At 37.4% G+C, this 27,788-nt stretch overlaps 2 protein-coding genes across 5 annotated transcripts; one reads left to right on the forward strand and one right to left on the reverse strand.

The window, feature by feature from the left end:
* Positions 1 to 203: 203 nt before the first annotated feature.
* LOC126355942 (uncharacterized) lies at positions 204 to 19,730 on the reverse strand. Of its 4 annotated transcripts, none has more exons than XR_007565557.1 (3): positions 17,098 to 19,645; positions 7,188 to 7,366; positions 204 to 1,056 (listed from the first exon to the last, which is right to left on the reverse strand). XR_007565557.1 is itself a non-coding variant. In XM_050006530.1 (3 exons), the coding sequence occupies exons 1-3, from the start codon at positions 19,425 to 19,427 to the stop codon at positions 1,006 to 1,008; spliced, it is 1,539 nt and encodes a 512-aa protein (XP_049862487.1). In that variant the 5' UTR covers positions 19,428 to 19,730; the 3' UTR covers positions 204 to 1,005. The 4 variants fall into 4 exon arrangements, 2 of the variants coding, with proteins under 2 accessions (XP_049862487.1, XP_049862495.1); XR_007565558.1 differs by having other exon boundaries at positions 18,035 to 19,427; XM_050006530.1 differs by having other exon boundaries at positions 18,119 to 19,730.
* A 189-nt stretch (positions 19,731 to 19,919) lies between these two features.
* Positions 19,920 to 27,208, forward strand: LOC126355959 (calreticulin). The gene is made up of 8 exons (XM_050006560.1): positions 19,920 to 20,068; positions 20,234 to 20,338; positions 20,426 to 20,629; positions 21,545 to 21,696; positions 21,782 to 22,090; positions 22,347 to 22,541; positions 22,620 to 22,784; positions 26,440 to 27,208. The coding sequence occupies exons 1-8, from the start codon at positions 19,984 to 19,986 to the stop codon at positions 26,464 to 26,466; spliced, it is 1,242 nt and encodes a 413-aa protein (XP_049862517.1). The 5' UTR covers positions 19,920 to 19,983; the 3' UTR covers positions 26,467 to 27,208.
* The last annotated feature ends 580 nt before the right edge of the window (positions 27,209 to 27,788 follow it).

Consider the following 27,788-nt stretch of genomic DNA (forward strand, 5'->3'; position numbering starts at 1 on the left):
CCTAAGGGCTGAGGATGACATGGCGGCTGGTCGACACCCTTGGGTCTTCATGGATTGTTTGGATGTTATTTGCTTGTTTGTAACTTGTATGTAGATATGTCTGAAGATGATCAAAATATCTTAAAAATATGTCACTATATAATGAAATAATGCATGAATATGATGACAGCAGTAACATCACAATACAAATAAAACCATGTGTGTCAAAAGAATTGTTTATTTCATAGAATTAAAAACTAAGTTAATAATCAAATACTGGCATCCCACTTATCCATAAATGACAAAGCAAGCTAGCACGGCAATGACATGATGGACTTGAATTGAGGAATCCCATGGTTTAAAAACTGGATACAAAATGCTCTTTCAAGGAATTTGACTTACTTTCATGACAAATGTTTAGCCAGTTCTGCCCTTAATCCCTGTGAAGCATCTCCAATAAATAACATCATTGCATTCTGCTCCAACCGTAAGTGGTTCATAATGACAGGAGCTATTGCCACTTAATACAGGTCTAGAGAATATTCTGTTCTAAAAAGAATGTATGTTTTCTTTTCTTACCCAATTCTTTACATCTTTAACTTCTTTTTGCTAAATTAGTACTGTCAAGGTATTAAATAAGTCACACAGAAATCAACACAAACATCATAAAAAGACCTCCTGAAAGCTGTTCACTTGATAAACATGCCTAAAAAAATTAAAAATATCTCTTCTCTGTGTTATAAATCACAAATTTTACAGTTCGAGTTTGCAATTCATTTGAATTCTGATTAGCAAAAAGACATGAGCTGCTGCCTCGAGCTGTAGATTATATTCATTTACGGACAGACAATATTTTTAAAGTCCCTAGCTGACAACTGTTGTAGGTAACACCCTGTGGCTCAGACCATCATTAATGAATATTTTATAGATTACTTGTATGGATACATTTTTAATATTGCCATTAGGTTACAAAAAATGTCAATACTGACGTCAAAAAAATATACACAGTAAAAAATGAGTTTTGCTTCATGGAGAAGCCATTTTTTTCCTTTTCTTCTTCTTGCTGTGCTTTATAAACTGAAAATTAAACAAATACAATTGCTTAAATAGTGCTATTAGTGTTACACAACACAGCAGACAGAACAAATATTTTAACTGATGTGTGAAACATTAACATTAACAGTCGGTTTCTTTAGCATTGTACTTTTATTCACGCAAAAGTAATTAGCAAAGTTTAGGATTTAGTATATCTCATAATTATCTGGTAACAAAATAACAATACACTGTATTTTCAATAAATGCTTCAATTTTGAATCAACAGCAAAAATCTGCAAATTTTTTAAGTTCTACGCAGATTTACAAATTTCCACCATAATGTCCCCATTTCTTCTTGGGCTCTGCAGAATTATTGTCAGTTTCCAAAAATTTAATATTGCCTCAGAAAGAAAAGTGCAAGTTGTGAGGATTTTACAGTTTGACTCTATCATGAGAATGTAAAGAGACTTCAGATATCTCAACTGGAGGTGAGCAGAATAAATATATGAATAAAAGAATGGTGAAGGTTGTATGTGGAAATAAGTAGCACATTAAAAGGACCAACCCATCACTGATTTGTACAACCTAATACTGGAGGAAATTATGGGCAGCTGACAGACAACGAAATGTAGGCAATCATAATGTTATGGCATGGTACACCGATCATACGAAGTAGCCTCCTAAGAGGATTTATCTGCTCATAATTCCAATTACTTTGCCTTCACACTTACCAACAATGCACCACCACCAGTGATCTCTATACTACAGAGATGGAGAACTCTGGTCTAAGAGCTGCTGGTAGGAAATGCATCATTCACATAATACGTATGAAAAATTATACTTTGCTATAGGCTGCGATGTATGTGCACTTGAAAATGTTAATCTTGGGTTCTACTTGTATCATATATCATATCATTTAAACATTGGAAAATCCAGAATGAAATAATGACAATATTATGAAATGGGTAGATTGCTGCTCACTATATACAGGAGATGCTAAGTCACAGATATACACAACAAAAAGACTGCTATGCATCTGATCTTTCAGCCAAAAGGCCTTCTTCCAAAATAGAAAACACACAAACGTAACATACAACTACACAACACACATGCCCACTCTCTCTGGCCACCAAGGCTAGACTATGTACAGCAATAGCATGTGATGAGTGAAGCAGTCTGTGGGTAGTGGGGGTAAGGAGGAGGCTGGGGTGGCGAGGGGGACTGACAGCAGGGTAGGGGTGTGGGAAGGTGTACTGCTGCTTGTAAGAGTGAGCATTGAGAGCACTGTCATGGTGGGGACAGGATAGGGCTGCTAGGTGCTGTTGAGAGATTTGATGGGCACCCATGGCCATTGCACCTGTAGTGACAAGCAGTCCCTCTCTAAATATGTATAGAAAGATATATTAAAAACAAAGATTCCAAGACTTACCAAGCAGGAATGGATATATGTATGTGTGTGTGTGTGTGTGTGTGTGTGTGTGTGTGTGTGTGTGTGTGTGTGTGTGTGTGTGTGTGTGTGCGCGCGCGCGCACGCGCGATTATGTACCTATCCTTTTTTCCCCCAAGGTAAGTCTTTCCGCTCCCGGGATTGGAATGACTCCTTACCCTCTCCCTTAAAACCCACATCCTTTCATCTTTCCTTTTCCTTCCCTCTTTCCTGACGAAGCAGCCGCCGGTTGTAAAAGCTCGAAATTCTGTGTGTGTGTTTTATTTATTGTGCCTATCTACCGGCGCTTTCCCGCTTGGTAAGTCTTGGAATCTTTGTTTTTAATATATTTTTCCCATGTGGAAGTTTCTTTCTATTTTATTTACATTATGTATAGAAAGAATCTCACTGAGGCCTTCAAAGACCAAAATCACACTCCCAACCTTGTACAGAAACAGATCTCCCATGCCTTGTATCTCCAGTCACCTAACACCTTCCACATTCCAATCATCCAGCCACAAAGGAGCAGTCCCCTTGTGACTCAGTATCATCCAGGACTGGAGCAACGAAATCACATTCTCCACCAGGGTTTGGACAATCTTTCATTATACCCTGAAATTAGGAATATCCTACTCACTAGCCTTCCCACTCCTCCCACAGTAGTATTCTGCCACTAATTAAACCTATGAAATATCCTTGTCCATCCCTAACCTCTCCTTGCTATCAACCCTTGCCTCATGGCTTATATCCCTGCAATAGACCTGGATGCCAGACCTGTCTCATGCATCCTCCCACCGCCACCAACTCCAGTCCTGCCAAAGGCATTACCTATCTGATCAAATGCAGGGCTACCTGTGAGGCAGTCATGTGATCTACAAACTAAGTTGGAACCACTGAGCTGCTTTCTGCATGGGCATGACAACCAACAAGCTATTCTATCCGCATGAATGGAAACTGACAAACTCTGGCCAAGTGACAGCTGGACCACCCAACTGCTGAACATGCTGTCCAAAACAACGTGCTTCACTTTATTGACTGCTTCACAGCCTGCATCATCTAGACTTTTACTACCAACACCAGTTTTTCCAAATTGCACAGCTGGGATCGCTCACTACAATATATCCTATGTTCCTGTAACCTCTGGGACTCAATCTTTGCTAGTACCTTTCCTTCACCTACCTATCCCCTTCCCTGCTCCCAATCCAGCACTACATAACCTTTTATTCCACCAATGTTCCCATTAGTCTTTTTTTCCTCCTCTACCTCTCTCCTTTTCTATTCCTCTCCCCTGCCCCTCATTCTAAACTCCAAACTGAACCTAGCAACCCTACACTGCCGCCATCATGTTCCTGCATGCCCTATAAGCAGCAGTACACCTTTTCCCACTCCTAGACTGCTATCCCTCCCCTACCTACTCCAGCTGCCTCCTTACCCCCACCAACTACAGATTGTTTATTCTGTCAGGTGCAGTTGCTATAGGCAGTTGAGTACACAATCTAGCCTCAGAGGCTAGAGACAGCAGTCACATGTGTGAGCCGTGCTTGTGTGAATGTGTTTCCTACATGAAAATATGGCCTTTTAGCCAAAAGTTCAAATTTACAGCAGTCTTTTTGTTGTGTCGGTCTGCAACTCAATGCCTTCTCTACATGGTGTATACATCATTTGCAATTTTTATCATCAGTACCATCATGCCTAAGCAAACGGTATTCCAGAGCAGCTTATGTTGTCAGGTGGACTTGATTTTATGAATTAAACATACTTAAAAGTTTGGCTAATTTAGTATTTTTTTTTTATTTCTACTGCATCACTTGGTAATATTTTGCACAACTGTACTAATGGGTAAAAAGTAAGTGAAAATAAAGCAGAATCAGTTTCATGATGGGTTGTCACTGTCCAAATCACATTCAAGTTTTTAAATAATGAATACTTTCATTTCGGTGCAGAGAGTAGAGGGTGTTTGATCGAAAAATCAAACTGTATTGCAGATGCATTATGGTTGCCTCTATTGACATGACGACTCTATAGTACCTACGGCAGGCGATATTTGAAGCATGCCTAACAGATAGCTGACAATGAGACAATGTTGTCTTGAAATCAACTCTACTTACACAAGATACACATTAAAATAAAACAAAACAAAATACAGCTGTAATTAAACAGACTTTCATTGGAGGATACATAAACAATTGAAAGTCTTGTGGATATTTGGGATGCAGCCAACTCCATGAAAATACCTAAAATATGTTCAACAGGTGAACTGTCAGACATGCAGCCTATCAAAGTAATGAAACTCTTCATTATTTGAAAGTACGTTTATAGACTCATCACCACATCTCATCAGGCACTTTATAACTACAGTGTGACATGCAGGATTGCCTGAAAGAGCCAATTTATTGAGGTTTAAAATCTACATGATGCAGCAGTTACCATTCATATGTCCTTCAATAGATGGTAGACAATATCTCATGGTTATCCAGTGGCCACCCACACCATCCCACTTGGCATCTGTCTATTATGCCAGGATGCCAGATAGCAAGTTATCATATTAGCATCTAACATGTATATGAATGCCACTCAGTCCACTAATGACAGTATTCACAAGCCCATTGCAGTGTGAGGAATTAGTGGTTTCTGGACAATGCAATCCAGCAGTCTGAGTTAACCAAATGCCATCAAACAAACTGTCACCACAGACAAGTTCACACATCTTTGCAATGCTCCATCAAACCAACACCATGAAAAAAGATTCAGTGTCTGTAATGGCCATGTAGAAAAGGTGACAATAATTTCTTCCTATGGTCACCTTGTATGGCCCACTAAATGTGCTTTTTTGTGTAACCCTCTTTTATCCACTATTTCCAAATATACATCAGTGCCATAAAAGAACATGTCATGGTATGCCAATTCCATTTCTCAGAGACCTATCATTATGTCTCTTTCAGTCTTATTCTCACATTAAAATTTTACCCCTTTATGTTAACAAGTCATACTGGCACTAGTTTTTACATTTTCACTTTGGCAATCTTCACTGACTTAAACTCAGTGTTCCTAAATATTTCTACCCAATGAGTGGAATGCCTGTGCACCTTCCACAATCAGGCATTTGATTTAATGTGGTGCAGTAGCAGACTAGATAAGTGTCGGATTACAAATCCAGAGCTCTGTGGTTCAGTCCTTCAACTGTTGGTATGGATTGTTTTCTGTACTTCTTTCACCTCTGGAAATGATTTTTAACATGAAAAATGCCACCTTGCACTGTGTTTTGGAGCCTATATTAAATTGTAGGTCACATACAGCTGGCTGGGTACAGTTCACATCTCAGAAGGAGGAAAGGGCTTACAGTCTCCAGTAGGACAATATGGTGTACAATGCCAACACTGAGTTGAGGATAGCTTTACTATACTGTACCTAATTTAAAGAAATTCTTGCCTGTAACATACCTGAGCAGTTGCTCTGCATCTACATCTACATAAATGCTCTACAAGCTCATAGCGCATGGCAGAGGATATCCTGTACCACTACTAATCATTTCCTTTCCTGTTCCACTCGCAAACAGAGAAAGGAAAACACAACTGTCTATATGTTTCCGTACAAGCCCTAATTTCTCTTATCTTCATGGTCCTTACATGAACGTACGTTGGCAGCACTAGAACCAGTCTGCAATCAATTTCAAATGCTAGTTCTCTAGTATTTCATGAAAAGAACATTGCCTTCTCCCCGGGGATTCTCATTTCAGTTCACAAAGCATCTTTGCAACACTTGAATGTTGACTGAACCCACTGGTAGCAAATCTAGTAGCCCGCTTTGAATTGCATTGATTTCTTTCTTTAACCTGACCAGGTGAGGATGCGAAACACTCTAGCAGCACTCAAGAATGGGACAAGTCTACAACAAGTTCATTTTTCTGTCTTGTATTGTATTTGTATGAATCACACCATGTTTGAAGCAGTCATGTCAATTACAGCTTATAGTCCTTCAATCACTTTCCCGTATTTTAATAACCGAATAAAACTATTTTACCATGCATGCCTTGCTGCCATTCTTCTCCAGATGAATAAATTACTTCAATTACAGAACAGTGAGTTACACATTCAGTTAACTGACTACTTTAATTTCACTTGCCAGCACAAATATAATAATACCAGGTGGTTATAAATAAAGTGGATATACTCAAGGAGATCTAGTGCAGATTGTAATTATTGTATGGCAAAAAACTTGGTAGATATGCCAATGCATTAACACAGACTGATTTATGCTTGAACAAAATTGGTTCCAAGTTTGGTCACTAGATGCAAATCTGGTGCTATACAGCATCTTGTCAATGTCTCCAGTGCTCATATTGAACAACCTGTGTTTAAGTGCTGATTAATTATGAAACAACATAACCCACTTGTTTGACCTTTTCTACCCATATCCCACTCCCAATCCATTACATATGGAAACATTTTTACACGTCTTTCTTGTGCTCACAGTGCCAGATTTGCATCTGGTGGCCAAAATTGTACTTAATTTTTCTCCAGTGTAAATCAGTTCCATGTTAACGCATTAGAATATCTACCAAGTTTCACTGCCATGTTTTAATTACAGCCCATAATGGATCTGAGTAGCTGCACTTTAGTTATAACTACCCAGTAGAATGGACAGATGATTTTAAATATCATTTTTACATTTCTCTAGTACTACAAAACACTAAATGAAAGCATATGATCCATTTTATTTTATCTAAAGAACATTTTGATCCACTAACCTGCATTGTATTTTCAAGTGTAACGGGTTGATAATTTTTTGATAAGTTTCTTACAGCTGTACAATATGCATTATACAGAGTGTGATGGCTGTTAATCAAATATTGTGTTATATTGACTTGTTCCATTAAACTTTTATCCAGGAAGCTAACTGCAGGATCAGGATCCTTCTTGATGGGACCTACGGAACATGATGAATGAATGAAAAAATGAACTGTTCATGTTTCCAGTACCTACAATGGTTTAGATTGACAAAAGCTAGATAGCAAATAGTATGTCATTTACTATGAAACCTAACTGATGAAGTGACTGTAACCAAATAATCGCAGAAAAAAGTTCTTACCAAATGGCTTTGGACTAATAACAAACAAAACAAATATTAATAAATGCAAGAATGTTTTATAACAGATCTACTGCTAGAAAAGAAAGGGTTGAATGAGATCAATAATTAGACTGGAACATTGTCTGAGACCTTGAATGAAATGAGAAACAGTAAGACAAGGCAAAACTGAATACAGTCAATGAAGAACCTGAATTTCTTGTCAATAACAACCTGAGAGAACTGTTGGCAACATGTTAGATACAACTTTTTCAAAAAGGTACAAACTCTGGTCGCTTTTACTCAAAGATCTTTTTTTTTCATGAAGGTGTGGGCTCAACCTATGAAAAAAGTGTAACAAACTTTACTACCTTGCAGACTGGAAACATTCAGATTGTTTCATTTGTAGTAATGTGGAAAGGAAGAGCACTATTGTCCAGATTGGTTTTGCTTGGCTAAACTATACCACATAAAATACTGTATGCAGTAAAATAAATGAAAGACTGTGTATAAAACATTAAATGTTATTGCTACAAAGCACATTTTATTAACTTTTAACAGTTCAGTATCTCCACTGGGGTGTACTTCCATATTTCCATAGGAACTGTTGCACTATAAATTTTCATGCTTTTTCATTTGGACCAACAAACATCTACATCAAGTTTTATTAAAATGAAAGACAGTAAACATGGCCAGTTGACATGGAAGAACCCTCTTAATTTCATTTCTACCACTGACTCCTACTTTACACACACACACACACACACACACACACACACACCACACACACACACACACACACACACACACAGTGGTGTTACCACTCACCAAACTTAATTGTAGTGTACTGTCCAATCAAATGACCTGGATAATAATATAGTAATTTCATTTTTAATATATCACAAACAATATAAAAACATTTCCATAGATATATTGAGTATTGCTTACTATTATCTGAGTAAGGAAACAATTTCAAAACATGATTCTTTAAATTCTAGTGTGAGAACCAAAGCAAAATCACATATTGCTAGCTCTAATGGGAAGAGAGGGTAGAATATACTGATCTTCCTAGTAAAAAGTGCCATAGTTGCGACTATCTTGTGCTTGGGTGTGTTATTGGGATTTTGAAGCTGAGCGCAGAATGATTTTATTGCCACCATCACACATTTCACATAAGGAAAACAAACATAAGAGAAATTAGGGCTCATATGGAAGCACACGGTCAGTCATTTTTTCCTCATTCTACTTGCAAGTGGAAGAGAAAAGGAAATGAATAAGAACAGTAGAAGGTACCATCCTCCCCCCCTCCCCCCCATACGTGGCTTGTGGAATAGGTATGTAGATGGAGGTGTGCAATGACAAAGCAATGAGCAGATCCACTGTTATATTGGGTACTTTGTTGTGTCCGGTGATTTAAGCTGTTTCATGCTATAGGTTGCTGTTCTAATTTCGGTATGGTATCTGGAAATCTAACTCCTGCCATCTGTTATCATCCAAATCCTATCATACAGTTTAAGATAAATTTCTTAGTGTTGATAATTTGGACTAGCACTCAAATGCCAAGGCACAAATTCCACACCAATACAATGTGTTCTATTTCACCATCATATCTCCAGGTAAATGTTACACCTAATAACAAGTCTGTCCCCAAGCTCATGGATTAGTGGCAGCGTATTTATGGCATATTGTTTTGTTTGTGACCAGTAGCTATGGACACTCATTAACTTCATTTGGCTTCTGATCTGCTCTGAAAGGAGTTTGCAGTTTCAAAACAGTTGTTTGACTCAGAGATAATCTCCAAACAGCTTCACAGATCCTTTCAGTTGTTTACATAGATGATTTTTTTTTAATATAATTTTAAGGAAAAGCTAAGCTAAAAGAAAGGCTCTGTAGCAAACAACATTCCCTCAGAACTGTTGATATCCTTGAGCCAACCAGCCATGACTAACCTATTCCACCTGGTGTGCAATATATGTGAGATGGGGGAATTGCCCTTAGACATCAAGAAGAATACAGTGATTCAACTGCAGAGAAAGCAGGTGCTGATAGGTGTGAATATTACCAAACTCTCTGTTTAATAAATCATGGTTGCAAAATACTGACACAAATTATTTATGTAAGAATGAAAAAACTGGTAGAAGCGGATGTTGGGGAAGCAGACTTTGGGTTGCAGAGGAATACTGAAACATGTGAGGTAGTACTGACATACAACTTATCTTAGAAGTTAAGTTAAGGACCTACATTTATAGCATATTTAGAATACACACTCTAAATTTCTATCAGCAGCCCATTATCTTGTGATTAGCATTGCTGACTCTTCAGTCATGGGGCCCCAGGTTCAATTCCCAGCCAGATTGAGAATTTTCTCTGCTCAGGACTGGGCGCATGTGTTGTGCTCATCGCCAGTAATTATCATTGACACGCAAGTCGTTGAAGTGCTGTAGGTTTCAAAACCAACATTTGGTTTATTGGCCATGTTACTCTTTATCTGATCTGAATAGACAGGTACGCCAATTACATTAACTGACACTAACATTTACTTTAGATTAAAATATTGTTAAGAAAAGTAGTCAGTTAGATGCTTCATAGCTTGAATTCTGATTAAACCTCCATGTAAGTATGCAACATTTGTCGACAGCAATATGTCAAGAATGTCATCTTTTTTTTTCTCTTTGAAATGTAACAGGGACAATGAAATTAAGAATTCATGAATAGTAAAGAGCAAGGTCCTCATTTACTACTCTCCACTGATTGCTGAAAACAAACAAATCTTCCAACCTAACAGAACCTCACAAACTTACTCAGAAACTCAAAAATTTTGCATCTTGGTTAGGAGACTAGAACAAATTAATTTGAATGCTCTGAATGAAGGAGCATTAGTGAATAAAGAACAGAGAGACATATTTTTATCAAGAAAACAATTATATAACTATATAAGTTGATAAAACAAAATTACAAGTGTTGCAAGCACTTCAGTGTATGATTACGAATGTGTGCTAGAAAAATTAGACTCAGAATTTTGCTCCTGTAAAAATGTGTAAGTAAAGGAATAATGGGCTTTAAATGCAAGTCTACTTACACTATAGAAGTGCGAGTGCTGATCCAAAATTAAGGATATGGTTTTGCACGAAATGTAAAGGCAAGAAATTAGCCCTGACTCTGAATGGAAAGAACTAGATTGACACAGTTATCTCAGTTTTAATAGACAAGAAATCATTAGTAATACAAATGTTACTTAAGCATGATCAAATGAGTGAATTAATTATAATTAAGTGAATTAGTGAAACCAAGTGCCAAGAAAATAGAGACATAACTCTTACTCATGAAAGTGAATGCATGAGGTACTGTAAAAAATATTTGAAACCAGCAAAAACTGGTATTCTATGTAGCCAATGCAACCAAATTTTTATTTTTGGTGGGCTAATATGGATTCTTCAGTGAAAATAATTTAAATTACATTCAGCAGTGGAAATGGGAGTCAAGCAGATCTTGTTCAGATACTGGTAAATGGTTTGCACCTTGTCGCACTGTGGAGGTCAATTCTGTAACCAGGTGTGTGTCTTATATTCCACTGAAAAACAGTTATGATGTCCTCAGTGATATAAAGCCACAAAAACAAGGTATATCAAACTACCTCCAGAAAAACAGTGACACAGTGATTATTAATGAAGAAAAATAAAAGCAACATGATGTCCCATGAGTTTTACAAGACAATGACACATGATTTCAATATTATCAGAAAGCAAAACAACAAAAAAAACTTATAGTTCTTGGTGATAACCCTGGACATAGCCTGTCTATTCACATAAATGTAAAAAAATACTGTGAATGCAATGCGATTCATCAAGATAAGGGTGTTGATTGCTGAAGTTAGTAAACATGTATGGACTTTATTGTCTTGTCTGGTGGCTCAAACGACATTTACGAGAAATAGAATGCATACTGCCTGTTCAGAATAAAAAGAAATATCTCAGTTTCCTAACACACACCAATGTACTACTATTTAACATTCCATGCAGATATGCATAAACCAGGAAATTAATCAAGCAAACAAAAATATGAGATAATATGCAAACACTTTAATGTGTCTATTATGGATGTAATTAGAGTTGGCCATGGAATCTATACAATACATGGGTTACATCTAAATGGGGTAGGGGAGAATTTGCTAGCAAAAAAAAAAAAACACAAACAAAATGATCATTTTAAACACATCCCATCAACCAGTGCTTCTACATCCCATTTCTTTTAGAATAAACCACTGCTGAACTACACCACAAAATGTGTTACAGGTAAAGAGGCCCAACAAAAGCTAGAAAATACAAAGAAGAGAATGTACCTCAATGTACTAAAAATGATACAATTCTGCTTCACATCAATGTGCAATCACTCAGGGGTAAACTCAATGAATTACAATACTGGATTGAACAATCAGCTGCTGCATACCCTGTGTTAATGAACATTGGTTAAACAGTTCACCTATGGCACTGTATATCCCATCTGGATACCCACAGATCACCAGTTATTGCAGAACAAATAATGCACATTGTTGCGTATCAGTCTATGATTCAAACAGTCTACATATAAAGCATTCAGTTATAGATGTTAATAGTCTGTGTCTAAAAGGTATATCTGAAGAAGCAGCAGCAGCAGTGGTACTACACACACAAAAATAGTAACTGCATCACACTATCATACACAATGAAATGATGAAAAAACATTTATAGATAAACTCAATATGGTAATACTATTAGTTTCACAATGCAGACATTACAAACTTCCCACAGTCAGTGACATTAACATAGCCATAAGAGAAAAAAGAAAGTATGTATTTCACTTAATAAATACGATAAAGTCACTTAATCTCTAGTGCATCAATGAACAGCCCATGAGGTTAGAAGTATACTTAGGCAATATAATGACTAACAAACAGAGACTATGCAGAATGCTGTGTGGTTAAATCTGGACTATCTGATCATGAGAGACTATTTCTACAAATAAGATAATAACTCTCTGAATTTATTAAAAGTTTTTTAATGCACAGAGTACTAAATAAAAGTATCAAACATAAGATAAAGGAACTAAACTCAGTGGACTGATGCTATAAATTGACCACTGAGAGAACTATTGATGACTGCACTGCTTTGTTTCTAGACATTGTTGAAAGAATATTAAAGAGCAATTGTCCCCCCTTCTATAAGAAAGATCTTAATAACACTAAATGCTGACCACAAAACACTACAACATAGTGTAGACAGTAGTTGTTGTGGACTTCAGTCCAAAGACTGGTTTGATGCAACTCTCCCTGCTACTCTATTATGTGCAAAACCTCTTCATCTTCAAGTAACTACTGCAACCTACATCCCTCTGAATCTGCTTACTGTTTTCATTTCTTGGTCTCCCTCTATGATTTTTACTACCCATGCTTCCCTCCAGTACTAAACTGGTGATCCCTTGATGCCCTAAAATGTGTCCTGCCAACTGATCCTTTCTTTTAGTCAGGTAGTGTACCACAAATTTCTCTTCTTCCCCAATGTTATTCAGTACCTTCTCATTAGTTACGTGATCGACACATCTAATTTTCAGCATTCTTCTGTAGCACCACATTTCAAAAGCTTCTATTCTCTTCTTGCCCTAAACTGTTTATTGTCCATTTCACTTCCATACATGGCTATGTTCTATACCGATACTTTCAGAAAGGACTTCCTGACACTTAAATCTATACTCAATGTTAACAGATTTCTCTTCTTCAGAAGTGCTTTTCTTCCCATTGTCCATCTACATTTTATATCCTCCATACTTCGATCATTATGCATTATTTTGCTTCCCAAATAGCAAAACTCATTTTCTACTTTAAGTGTCTCATTTCCTAGTCTAACTTCTTCAGCGTCACCTGATTTACTTCGACTACATTCCATTATCCTCGTTTTGCTTTTGTTGGTGTTTGTCTTATATCCTCCCTTCAAGACACTGTCCATTCCATTCAACTACTCTTCCAAGTCCTTTGCTGTTCCTTACAGAATTACATCATTGGAAAACCTCAAAGTTTTTATTTCTTCTCCCTGGAGCTTAATTCCTACTCCAAAATTTTCTTTTGTTTTCTTTACTGCTTGCTCAATATCCAGATTGAATGACACTGGAGATAGGCTACAACCCTGTCTCACTTCCTTCTCAACCACTGCTTCCCTTTCATGCCACTCTACTCATAACTACCATCTGCTTTCTGTACAAATTATAAATAAACTTTCGCTCCCTGTATATTACTCCTGCCACTCTTAATTTCAAAGAGAGTGTTCCAGTCAACATTGTCAAAACCTTTCTCTAAGTCGATAAATGCTATAAACATAGGTTCGCCTTTTCTTAACCTACCTTCTATGAGAAGTCGCACGCTCAGCATTGCCTCGCATGTTCCTGCATTTCCACAGAATCCAAATTGATCTTCCCTGAGATCAGCTTCTCCCAGTTTTTTCATTCTTCTGTAAAGGGCCTGTGTTAGTATTTTTCAGCTGTGGCTTATTAAACGGTTAGTTCGGTAATTTTCAAACCTGTGTCAGCATCTGCTTTCTTTGGAATTGGGGTTGTATTCCTTCTTGAATTCTGAGGGTATTTCGCCAGATGGAAGTTTTTTGTGTTGGTTGGCTCTCCCAAGGCTACCAGCAGCTCTAACAGAATGTTGTCTAGACCCAGCCTCCTTTTGACTCAAGCCTTTCAGTGCTTTGTCAAATTCTTCACATAGTATCATATCTTGCTTTTCATATTCCTGTAAGTCCTCTTCCATTTCGATACCATTGCCCTAAAGTGCGTCTCCTTTGTGTAGACCCTCTATATATTCCTTCCACCATTCTGTTTTCCCTTCCTTGCTTAGGACTGCTTTCACATCTGTTCTCTTGATATTCATACTGGAGGTTCTATTTTTCTCCAAAGGTCTCTTTAATTTTCCTGTAGGAAGTATCTATCTTACTTCTAGTGATATATGCTTCAACATCCTTACATTTGTTGTCTAGCCATCCCTGCTTATCCATTTTGCACTTCCTGTTGATCTCAGTTTTGATATGTTTAATTCCTTTCTGCCTGCTTTATTTACTGAATTTTATATTTTCTCCTTTCATCAATTAAATTTAATATCTCTTCTGTTACCCAAGGATTTATACTGGACCTCATCTTTTTACCTACTTGATCCTCTGCTCAAAGCTACCCGTTCTTCTTCGACTGTATTCCTTTCCCCCATTCTTGTCAACCATTCCCTAATGCTCCATCTGAAACCCTCTACGGCTCTGGTTCTTTCAGTTTATCCAGGTACCATCTCCATAAATTCCTGCTTTTTTGCGGTTTCTTCAGTTGTTATCTGCAGTTCATAACCAATAAATTGTGGTCAGAGTCCACATCTGCCACTGGAAATGTGTTACAATCTGGTTCCTATATCTCTAACCGTTATATAATCAATCTTAAACTTTTCAGTGTCTCCAGGACTCTTCTATGTATGCAACCTTCTCTCATGATTCTTAAACCAATTGTTAGCTATGAGTAAATTATGCTCTGTGCAAAATTCCACCAGGCGGCTTCCTCTTTCATTCCTTTCTCCCAGTCACCTACTACTCTTCCTTCTCTTCCTTTTCCTACTATTGAATTTCAGTCCTCGGTGACTATTATATTTTCAGTTCCCTTAACTACCTGAATAATTTCTTTTGTCTCGTCATATATTTCCTCAATCTCCTCCTCATCCACACAACTAGTTAGCATATAAACTTGTACAACTGTGGTGGATGTGGGCTTTGTGCCCATCTTGGCTTCAATAATGCGTTCACTATACTGTTCATTATAGCTTACCCATGTTCCTGTTTTTAACTCATTATTAAAGCCACTCCTGCATACCCTTATTTTGTATAGTATTTATAGCCATGTATTCACCTGACCAGAAGTCCTGTTCCTCCTGCCTCTAAACTTCACTAATACCCACTACATCTAACTTTACCCTTTGTAAGTTTTCTAACCTACCTGCCTGGTTAAGGGATATGACATTCCACACTCCGATACATGAACTGCCAGTTTTGTTTCTCCTGAGAACAACATTGTCCTGAGTAGTCCCCACCCAGAGATCCAAATGGGGGACTATTTAACCTCTGGAATATTTTAGCCAAAAAAATGCCATCATCTTATAACGACACAGTAGAGATGCATGCCCTTAGGAAAAATTATGGCTGTAGTTTCCCCTTGCTTTCAGCCGTTCGCAGTACCAGCACAGCAAGGCCGTTTCGGTTATTGTTACAAGGCCAGATCAGTCAATCATCCAGACTGTTGCCCCTGCAACTACTAAAAGGCTGCTGCCCTCTTCAGGAACCATGCATCTGTCTGACCTCTGAACAGATACCCCTCCATTGTGGTTGCACCTATGGTATTGGAGGGTTGTGTGTGTGTGTGTGTGGGGGGGGGGGGGGGGGGGGAGGAGGAGGAGGGGAGGGTTATAGACAGAGACTGATTATAATAAGAATACTGGTTCCTACAGCCAAAGATGGATCTATTAAAAATTGTGAAGTTAAGAAAATATATGCAAAACTCAAACATGTCTACCAAACTGAGATTAAGAAGGCCAAGTGCAAAGTAAATGATAGCTACAGCAAGAAATATCATTAGAAGTGAAATAAACCAGTTCAAAAATGACAATACTGTTACCACAGACTGCAATGTACTAAACAAATACTTTATAAAGTGTACAAGCTGTCATCATTCAAGCTCCTACAATCACCGTTACACTCCACGTGTTTGAGAAAGGAGAGAGACATCTCCCCAGTAATTACAGGCCTCACTCATTTATTCCAATTGTTTCAGAAATAATAGAAAGCTGTAGATGTTAACAAATATATGACTATTTTGAAAATAATACTGCAAATCAGTGTAGCTTTAGATCAGAACTGTCAACAGTAAAATGAGTCGGAAATCTATTACGTATTATATATGAGGATATTGAAAAGAGAGATGCAACGTGTGCAGTACTTATAGACTTGAACAAAGCCTTCAACTTTGTGTCACATACGACTGTATAAATAAAATTATCTCACTACAGCATTAGAGATAAAAGATGAAATATAGTTAGAACCTACCTACCTAACAGGCTACAGTTAGTATATGCAAATAATCAGGCATCACAGTTGTTGAAAATGAAATGTGGAACATCACAGGGGTCAGCTCTTGGATCCTGTCTCTTTATTGTGTATACAGATAATTTCGTAAGTCACATACTAGGTGAGTATGTGCTGTAATCGGAAGACATCACAATGCTAACAAAAGGCAAAAACTATCAAGATATTCAAAATTATAACAGAGAAATAAATGAGTTGACTAATCACAGGCATCTGGCCAACCGGCTATCTATCCATTCTCAAAACAAAAACAGAAGAACTTTATTGCAGTCTCAGAGCAATTAGGTCTGAGAATAAGAATGTGAATTTACTTCAACTTGTGACTGATACAAGATTTACATGGGATGGACACACAAATGACTTAAGCAGCACACTGTCAAGAGTTTTACTTTTGCTCCATAAATTAAGTCAGTAAGAATCTCCTACTTTACTCTTAATATGCCTTCTTCCACTCACACCAACAATGTAGAATACTGTTGTGGGGAAGTGCACCAGAGTGAGCTTACAGGTCTCGATGGCAGAAGAAAGCTGTTCCATGTACTCTGGGTCTGCCTCCCAGAGAGGTTTGAAGAAGTCAGTTTGGAGCACTTCGCATAACGACATTCTTCAGCCTTTACATCTATAGCTGTCTAATTTATGCTAAAGAAAACAGACTAAGAAATAATGTTCATTTGCACTATACAAAAAATTGGCACATGATACATTTACTGTATTCTAGATTCTCGCATCTGTAGTAGCCATAAACAGGCCTTAAATTCTTCAACCAACTGAAAAGAAAAACAGCTCAATTGACTCAATGACACAAGTTAACAGGAGTTTTATAAACTTAAATGAAACAGTAAGAATTTTACTCAGTTGATTAATTCATGGAGAGTGATTTTCAAGAATTGTGCTTCAGGTTGATGTTTTTATCAGTAGAATCACTTGTAATAATCACACAATTAGAATTATGCATAAATAAGTATACAAGTATCATCAATCAACTAGCTATAAGTAATTGAAAACTGTAAATGTATGTAACTGATATATAATTGTAATTAAGCATGTACATACATGTGTAAACAAGTATTCCAGTAACTATATATGTTTTAATAAGTATATTAGCACCTGGGATTGCCCTACTACCAATATGTACTTTTATTAATTCACAAAGCTGTTGTATTAATTGTCTTAACTGTATCTTATATGTTGACACAGCCAGCTGTATCAAAAATATACTGAAGAGCTGACAGGAAACATGCTGAACATTCTGTAATGTTGTAACATAGAAATGTAATTTCTTAAATGAGATAATCTTTGTGTTACACCTGTACTCCAGTTCGCCTATATCATCTCAAATTTACCATAACTATTTAATAATCTGAAAAGTCTATACTAATAGATGAGCAATTACCATATGTTTTCTTTTGCAAGAGTTACATCGTGCTGATTACTTCCTTCTACAAATCTACTAAAAGAAAGACTGAAGAATTTGTACCTTCTGAATAACGATGAAGCAAGTTATGGTAAACAAATAAACTACACGGTGATAACAGCACATCTTTCTCTACAGTTGTGTTAGAAAGATGAATATTGTTTATGTGATGTACAAAGTCCATGTTGATATTTGTCTGTGTTGATTTGCTATTGCAAGTACAGTAAGTCTTATCTGCTTGAGTCTTACACTGTTTTTTAAAACTTTTTTTACATTTGGAGCACAATGCTGAGATTGCACTGTGCAAATGACCATCTGTTACACTGTTTGATGCCAGAGCAGCGACATTTTTATCGTCTGTATTCTGTGGTACACCATCACCTGCGGTAACAGAACTCTCTGGGGTTACCACTGAGTCCAGGTGTAAAGATTCTCTAATATCTATATGAAAAGAACTGGAAATATCAGGAACTTCAAAACTTGTGATCTCAGAGTTACTTTCAAATATTTCACTTCTTACAGTCTCCGGGTCTTCGTTGCTAAAGAGATCACAATTTATTTGTTTTAATGATTCATTTTCGTTTTGCTTTTGACAATATTCTACTGGCTGAGACAGTACCTGCACTTCTTTCATTTCGTCTGTTAGATATAAGTCAACTTGTTTAATTTCCTTCATGTTCTTGGTGCAGACAGATGTTTTATCAACTGCTGTGGCGGAGTTAATATGTGTATGATCACCTGAATCTGTGGGATTATCATTTGGCACTATATTCCTGCATAAATTGTTAATAGAAACTGATGTATCAGACGCACTAGGTTTGTTGTTTACTGATATCTTCAATGGAGGAGACAGGGTCTTATTTTTCTGAGCAGTTAACTTTTCGGCATCAGATTGCTTCTTCCGTGAAATACTATTTCTGTCCCGACAAGCGTTTGGAGAAGAATTGGTAATCAACTCAGTTTTCGAGTCATCTGAATAAACCACGTCAACATCATCAACTTTAAGGTCAATAATAAGTGTTCTGTTACGTGGACGTGTATCAGATGATGTGACATTACCGTTTTTCAATGATGCTCGACCGCCAGTCTCTTCAGCCTTCTGAAGACAATGTTTTGACGCCTCAAAGTATGTTGTCAAATCCTGTTGTCTGCCTCTTGGGCTGGTGTACACAGGTATAACAGATTTGTATTGTTCTATATCAGACTCACTATTTGCTTCCACCGACTGTACAGATGTCAAATTTCGGTTAGTTTTATATTTTACTTCGTACTTCTTTAATTTTTGAAACGCTAAATCGCTGCGTGACATCTTCCTATTCTTCGTAGCTGATATACTGGGTTCATAACAACGGGTTAAATGAAAATCTGTCATCTCTTCCTGGTAACTTCCAGCAGCAATTTCTCTTATCTGTGCTTTGTGGTTAAACTGTGTTTATTTCCACAAACCATTCATCCTCTGCATGAACGGAGGAGGCGTGAGGCTTTATATTTGGATGCATTTAAAACTATAGGAATATAACGCGTTCACAGTGGACACGCTGATCTAACACGGATGCTACCAGTTTTCATCACTTCACTTCAGTCTGTTCACTAAACCTCCATTTTCAACAAACATGTGACACTGAGGTGAAGCCACGCTACCTTGCGGCCTGCGGGAAGCCGTTTCCATGGCAACCAGTCAATACGTGGACAAGACTCGCCAGCTAGCACACAGATGATAGCATCTGTGATAATCGGAAACCTTGACGCTGTTTCCTCAGCGTGGTTCCCTCTGATTGGTGCACGCAAGCTAACCAATGGCATAGGCCCATCTGTCTGGGTGCTGCGTTGTATGTGAGGCGAAGGAAATTGCGGGTGTTGGTTGTATATTTCTGTGTACGTTGTCAAGTTTGCATCGGGGTGGCGAGTAGGTTATAGCATCCTCCGCAATGAGGTTCCTAGTTTTAGTATTCGCGTTTTTAGCGTTTTCGGAAGTTAATAGTGAAGTTTACTATGAAGAGAAGTTTGCTGACGGTAAGTAACGGGATAACTTACCGCTTGTCACGTTATGACAAATCTATCATGTCTTTACATTTTCTATGATTTCCTCGTTATTTTTCGTAGTTATAGTTTACCACTGACAATATATTATTTGCCGTGTAATAGAAAAATACAGAATTTTTTATGACTGATGTTCAGATACGTGGGAAAGCAATTGGGTGTACTCGGAGCATCCGGGAAAGGAGTTCGGCAAGTTCGTCCGTAGTGCCGGCAAGTTCTTCAATGACCCAGAAGAAGATAAAGGTAGGAACCCTTATTTTACGCAAAGAATCAATTTAAAATTTTCAATTTTTTAAATTCTGCATGTGACAATTTTCTTTATTTTTGCAGGTATCCAGACATCTCAAGACGCGAGGTTCTATGCATTATCCACGAAGTTCAAGCCATTTAGTAGTAAAGAAAAGCCTCTGGTTATACAATTTACAGTGAAGCATGAACAGAATATAGACTGTGGCGGAGGATACCTTAAAGTTTTTGACTGTGGTTTGGACCAGAAAGACATGCACGGTGACTCACCATACCTTCTTATGTTTGGTAAGTCCAATCCCGGCATATGGTACCCATTTCAGGAAGAACTCGTGTACAAGAGCTTTATTTTACATTTTATTTTCTTAGATCGTCACTGCATTCCGTACTGGTTTTCATGTTTAAGAACATTATTAAAACACGAAAAGTAGATATTAGGTATAATTGACACGTTCTAATGTATTAATCAAGGGGGCGGAAACATCGTTGCTGGAGATACACCTTTCGCAATGTCAACAAATCTTATTCCATGTGACTGCCATCATGGCAGATTAGTTTGCGTAGATAATTGGTGAAGCTCACGTGCAAGCAGATTTGAAAATAGCAGAGCTGTTTATTAATTTTTCACTCTTCAGTTTTAATGGTGTGAGCAGAATTTATTGGAAGAAATTCAAAAATGAATGGAAACTTCTTTCCAATGAACCATTAAATTTGTTCCTTCCAGACCATGCACACATGAAATAATTGGAATCTTAAGGGATAGGATTGTTATAGTACTGATTTCATGTTTTCTTGCTGTACTGCTGGTCACATTACCATCCCTGGCGATTTTGCTTGCTGTTAAAATGAGGTGGATAATGAGATGGATTTAGTTTTTGAAAGTGTAGTTTTATCAGAATCAAGGATTTAATGTATGAAAGCAGTTAAATTTATATTTGGGCATTCTGTGAGCTTGCTAATTGTTTTATTAGTGTTACTCACTATGAAAATCCAAAAGTCCTTGAAGACAGTCAGGTAAGGTGCTTTGTGTGTTTTGTGTGATGCTCTTTCTAAGTTCTGGTTGTACTAATTTTACTGTGCAGCAAATATGTAGTTTATTGGAAGAATAGGTAATATGGAACAATTGTGTGTGTGGGGGGGGGGGGGGGAGAGGCAAATTTGGCAGTATTGTAAGTATAAAATTAATCAAACTTCCTTTTATAGGTCCTGACATTTGTGGTCCTGGCACTAAGAAAGTTCATGTAATCTTTAATTACAAAGGAAAGAACTTGCTAATCAACAAGGAAATAAGATGCAAGGATGATGTTTACACACATTTATACACTTTGGTGGTTAAGCCTGACAACACATATGAGGTATGTTTTTGCATTGAAATTATTTTAACCTTACCCATATATCAGTGTTTCGGAAATAATCACTAAAATGATTTCCCTTCTAAAGGTGTTAATAGACAATGAGAAAGTGGAGTCTGGAGAACTAGAAGCAGACTGGAACTTTCTGCCACCGAAGAAGATAAAGGATCCAGAAGCAAAGAAACCAGCAGACTGGGATGATCGTCCTACTATTGATGACCCTGATGACAAGAAACCAGACGATTGGGACAAGCCAGAGCATATTCCTGACCCTGATGCCAGTAAGCCAGAAGATTGGGATGATGAAATGGATGGTGAATGGGAACCCCCTATGATTGACAACCCAGACTTCAAGGGTGAATGGAAACCTAAACAAATTGATAACCCTAATTACAAGGTAAGATACTTTGCACCTAAATCAAATGTGAGGGCCATGATTTCATATGAAACTCTCAATGATGTGCTGGGATGATAGCTTTATTCATGCCTAAGAAATGAGATTTTAATTTCTTGTGCATGAGGTTCATTCTGTTATAGCCATTGTTCATTGTTTTACAAAGTGAGTGTAAGGTATTTCAAGCTGCTTTAATATATTTGTTCATAATTGTCTTTAAATTTATGTGGCACAAATTTAATTTTCTTATTTTATATAGGGGCCTTGGATTCATCCTGAAATTGACAACCCTGAATATTCACCAGACCCAGAACTATATTTGAAGAATGAGGTTTGTGCTATTGGTTTTGACTTGTGGCAAGTAAAATCGGGAACTATTTTTGATAACATTCTGATAACTGATGATCCAGACCATGCTAAACAAGTGGGAGAAGAATTGTGGAGGCCCAGATCTGTAAGTGGGATTAAATATTTATTTTCTGAGGTAACACTGTACACACTGTTGTACTAACATAATTCTATTCTTGTTCAGGCTGGTGAAAAGAAAATGAAAGAGCAACAGGATGAAGAGGAGAGGAAAAAGAGAGAAGAGGAGGAAAAGTCTTCCAAAAAGGATGAAGAAGATGATGAGGATGAAGATGAGAATGAAGATGATGATGACGACGAAACGAGTGATCCTCCAGAATCTGGTGAAGAGGTAATACTAGATCTGTTAGAAAAAGTATTATTTAAATGTAAAATGTACAGGCTTTTAATACAGGGCAAGTCAGGAGAAAAGGTGCATGCTTTGAGGGGTGGTAGTATTAGTGACTCTGAACAAAAAGGAAAGAATGGTTTCAGAGATAGAAGACATTTAATGTCACTTTTGTAAGTTTTTCTCGGCTACCTCGAAAACCGCACACTCCAGCAAAAACTTGTCACAGTACAAAATTAAACTATATTAAATTTCCTACTAAAAAGTTCGTGTTCATATTTTCTCTAGAACTAATGGTTTGTGCGAAGAGTGCAAGAATGTTGGAAAAACTCGCTTGACGCACATGCACTGTAGCTTACAGTTTTTGTAGGCGATTTTGAAGTTTTCAGTTTGCAACAATAGTGTAGAGCAAGTTGAGACGAGTTGGGGAAACTACCTCAAATTGGCGTACAACTACTACGTAAGCTACAGTGTATGCACGTCAAGCGAGTTTTTCGACATTCTCATGCTTTCTTCGCCCAAATCATTAGTTCTAGAGCAAAAAAATTAATAGGACCTTATTTTTGTAGGAACCTTATATAGTTTGTGTGCTGGGACATGTTTTCTTTGGAGGGTGCGGTTATAGTGTTACTCAAGAAAATCATACAAAAGTGATATTGAAACCAATTGGTGGCATATGTCCATATGAAGTTTTTTGTTCAGAATCACTAATACTATCATTCCTCAAAGAAAATACCTTTCCTCCTGACTCACCTTGAATAGTTTGTAAACTGAATTTGATTATTCAACTAGTTTTCCTTTAGAAGTTATTCACTTCTAGCCAGATGTATGGTTTTTGCGTATCTACATACATACTGTGAGCGACAGTTTGGTACATGGTGGAGGGTACCTTGTATCACTACGAGCCATTTATTTTCCTGTTCACCTTAGAAATGGAGGGACTGCAGAATTACTGTCCATATACTCCATATGGGCCGTAATTTTCCATATCTTCATGGTTCTTCTGCAAAAGTATGATGGCAATAGTTTTGTTCTGCTGTCAACTTAGCACTGTTTCTCTAAATTTTCTAAACAGCCTTCTGCATAATAAGTCTTCCCTCCAGGAATTCCCATGTAAGTGCACAAAGCATCTTCATAGTAGCGCATTGATCGAAATGAGTGATACTAAATCTAGTAGCCTGTCTTGAAGTGCTTCAGTGTCTTCCTGTTCTGGGATCCCGAACACTCACAGTAGTAAAGTGTGTGTTGCACTAGGGTTCTGTATGTGTTTCCTTTACAGATGAACCACACTTTTCTAAAATTCTCCCAATGAACTGAAATTGAACATTTGCCTTCCCTGTTACCTGATGTGCTGTTCCAGTTAATAATTCTGCAATGTTACACTTAGGTATGTAATAGATGTGACTGTCAAGCATCATACTATTAATGCTGTATTTGGACATTATAGGGTTGTTTTTCGTGCCCATCTGCATTAACTTGCATTTTCTTCTTTTTTACATTAAGAGCAAGTTGTCATCACATTGACTAAAACCTTAGTGTGTCACCTTGTATCCTCTTATAGTCAGTGACACTATCCAGCACACCAGTCTCATCAGCAAACAGCTGCAGATTGAGGCTCACCTTATCCATCATTAATGTATGTAGAGAATTAGTGGTCATGTCATACTTCCCATGAGCATACCTGAAGAGACCCTCGAGACAATGTATTAGGTTCTATAATTTAATCTTAAAGCCACTCCCATGTCTGGAAACCGATTTCATATATTAATACCTTTTAGTCTGCAGTGGGGTTCTATGTCAGATGCTTTCAGGAAATCTGGGAGTATGGAACGTGCGTTTTGCCCTTCATCCAGGTTTGCATGAGATCATGTGAGAAACGGGCAAGCTGTTTTTTCACATGAGTGATGTAGATCTATATGGATTTGTGGGCAGAAGATTTTTCTCTCCCAAGAAAATTTATTGTATTCGACCTGAGAACACATTCAAGAATTCTACATCAATTCTATGTAATTTCTGTAATTTTGTGTCAGTTATTTTACCCTTCTTATATTGACAGGGAAGGGGAAACTGTTGGGTGGAGGGTGTGGAAACAGTGGGTGAACTTGGGAAGATTACTGGTGCAAAGGGTGTGCGTTGCACGGATAACTCCCACCTAAGTAGTTAAGAGTAGCTGGTTCTGGAGGGAGGGATTTATGTAGCACTGGTTGTGAAGCAGCCATTGAACCAGAGTATGTTGTCCTCGGTAGTATAGTGGTGGTACTGTATGGTAAACTGTTCTTGACCTTAGCTTGTGAGTCACCATTTACTCTGGTGGTCAGCTGCTTGGTGATTATCCCCAAATAAAATGCCATAACAGAACTTGCAGCAGAACTGGTATGACAGGCTGCTTTCACAGGTGGTGCTGCCTCTGTTGAGATAGGACGAGCCTGACAGGACTGGAGTAGGATGTGCAGCATTGGTGAACTGGGCAGGTCTCTTGCATCTAAGTCTTCCATAATTGTATGATCACTTGGTGTATCCTTGTCATACCTGTTCCCATATTTAAGTTATTAATGTGTGCATGGAAGATGGAATGTAGTGCAGTTGAAGCATATTTTTGTCAGCTAGTGTTGTTTTCAGGCTGCTGTGTTTGTAGTGTAAATCAGTTAATTCTGTTCTGCATATATTCTGTACAACTTTCAGCATGCATAGAAAACATAATTAAGCTATTCAGTGTCTCAGCAGTTTGACTGCTACTGGAAGTATCCAACCACTCACACAGTGAGCTGTGTGAAAAAGTGTTAGAGGACCCCCTCCTCCCATCTTCCCCTCTGCCCACCATGAAAGCTGTTGGGAGAGTTAACAGGTGCTTAAATCTTGTCCAGGCTAAAGTGCACTTATTCACCATTGCTCTTCTGTTACATGCTGCTGTTGACTATTCATGGTCATTGTTTGTAGCTAGTCTGGTGATAGTATATGGTAGTCAGTGCGAATCTCTCTCTCTCTCTCTCTCTCTCTCTCTCTCTCTCTCTCTCTCTCTCTCTCTCTCTCCTCTCTCTCTCTCTCTGTGTGTGTGTGTGTGTGTGTGTGTGTGTGTGTGTGTGTGTGTGTGTGTCAGCATCTATGGTCACTTGCAGCAATGACATTTACCATCTTGGTTGTCACAGATATTTAATTAATTTTCCAAGTGCAATTCCTGTGAGTGAAATAAAAAAACCAGCTAGTGTAATTGGCAAAGCAAAAGGAGTTGTGAACAAGCATTGCGGTTGGTTATCCACACCTTTTTAATGACTTGACCAGTTCACTACGCATAATTCATCACCAGATATGTTATTAATAGCAGCACTCAGTGGAAGAGCTGCAAACACCTTAAGTGCACTTTTGCTGTTGTACAAGTGGAATTGAAACCAAAATATTTATATAAAGTGGTATTGCGTGTCATTTTGATTACTAACTTTGGCACAGCCCAATCTGTATAGGCATGAAGTTTTCAGACCTCTACATTTTGTGTGCATCTCCCTCTTTCTCTCTCTCTGGCCAGCTGCTATATCATAGGGATAAGAGTGGGAGGAAGTGAGAAAGTGAAATGTTTGGTAACTATCTCTTGAGATAACAAGTGCTTAGACAGCTTGTTGGGTGGCTTATTTCTAACAATTATTCCTCTTTTTTTCTTTTGCAGGACTCGCACACTCATGATGAGTTTTAATTGAAGTTGCAAAGACTATTTCAGCAAAAGTTTTTCTATTACTGACAGCTTGATATGCAACTTAGAAAAGATGTGATCTTTTTTTCTGATGAAGTGGAGGAAGAAGACTGCTAGTGACAAATATTGACTGTTATTAAACATTAATTCCATGGAAGTAATAGTGAGTCAGTTGTGTAAAGTTGTGATTGAAAGTTGTGTTCTAATGCATTCAGCAGGTAGTGTGATATAGGTGACATACTAATATTCATTGAATAATTGTGTAAACAATCTGAAAATACATCTTTGTATCATTTTTAATAAATGTGATCATTCAGTTTCCTACAAATTTAACAGTATGTGAAGAGCATTTCTCAAAATCAAACTTCGTTCATGCTGAGGTCAATTCAGAAGTATTATGTTGGCATATTAGAATTATTTATTTCTTTTTGGTACTGCAGTTGTAAACATTTTGTTTAAAGGTGTTAAGAGTTGTGAATTATGTAGTTATTGAAATGGATAAGCAATAATTTCACAACTGTGTCATTTGTGAATAGCATATCATTAGTGGGTTGAGTTTGTTATGGCCGTCTGATGTTGTTGTTTTTAAATATGTTTTTGTACTATTTTTTGTGTGTGTGGGTGACTTCTCATATGTTTTCACTAAGCAGCACATTCATTGTCATGGTTATGAACACTGTAATGCCGTATGTGTGTTTTTGTTATGGGCTGCCTTTTGAGACACATTAAACAAAATTTACTTTCAGTTTTTAGCATTTTGATTATACTTAATGCTTGTATTATTTTATTGAATGTAACTGTTTGATGTAATTAAGTTCTCATCTGTGGCAAACATCAGTGCAAATTTCTGTATGTACTCAGTTCGGCAGCGATTTGAAGACCTTAGACACAATGTCAAATATCTTCACTCATTGGTAAATGTCAGTGACATTCTACACCTTAAGAACAAAAAGGATTTGTAGTCAACTCAGAACTCATTTCCAATAAGAAAATGATAGTAATGACGTTTACCAAAAGACCTTCTGGAAAAGAATTTTCTTGGAACTTTTCTTGTGCATAACACTATCCTCAATGAATATTATCAAAAGTTTGTGAATTCTACTCAGATTTATATATCCTCTGAGGATATGTTTCTTATTTTTATGTTGAGAGTACCTAATTGAGAAATTTTCACCACAAAACTCGAGATTGTTAATGTGATTTTTGGTTTTGAATCCTCTAAACACATTAGATACCTCCACAGCAATGAGAAAATTAACCAGTTTGGAGAAGTTACAGGGTATGAGAAAATCTGTATTGAAAATTTCATTTTTTGATGTGTGTGG

The sequence above is a fragment of the Schistocerca gregaria genome, chromosome 1, assembly GCF_023897955.1.
Source record: "Schistocerca gregaria isolate iqSchGreg1 chromosome 1, iqSchGreg1.2, whole genome shotgun sequence".
Classification (NCBI taxonomy): Eukaryota; Metazoa; Arthropoda; class Insecta; order Orthoptera; family Acrididae; genus Schistocerca; species Schistocerca gregaria.

What these genes read in the sequence shown, in the direction of transcription:
- LOC126355942 (XM_050006530.1), bottom strand. Translation starts at nt 19,427, where the DNA reads ATGACAGATTTTCATTTAACCCGTTGTTATGAACCCAGTATATCAGCT. An exon ending in GCTTCATCGTTATTCAGAAG is followed by an intron (nt 7,367 to 18,118) that starts GTACAAATTCTT and finishes CATGTTCCGTAG; the next exon opens with GTCCCATCAAGAAGGATCCT. An exon ending in CACTTGAAAATACAATGCAG is followed by an intron (nt 1,057 to 7,187) that starts GTTAGTGGATCA and finishes TTTAATTTTCAG; the next exon opens with TTTATAAAGCACAGCAAGAA.
- LOC126355959 (XM_050006560.1), top strand. Translation starts at nt 19,984, where the DNA reads ATGAGGTTCCTAGTTTTAGTATTCGCGTTTTTAGCGTTTTCGGAAGTT. An exon ending in TGAAGAGAAGTTTGCTGACG is followed by an intron (nt 20,069 to 20,233) that starts GTAAGTAACGGG and finishes ACTGATGTTCAG; the next exon opens with ATACGTGGGAAAGCAATTGG. An exon ending in TGACCCAGAAGAAGATAAAG is followed by an intron (nt 20,339 to 20,425) that starts GTAGGAACCCTT and finishes TTATTTTTGCAG; the next exon opens with GTATCCAGACATCTCAAGAC.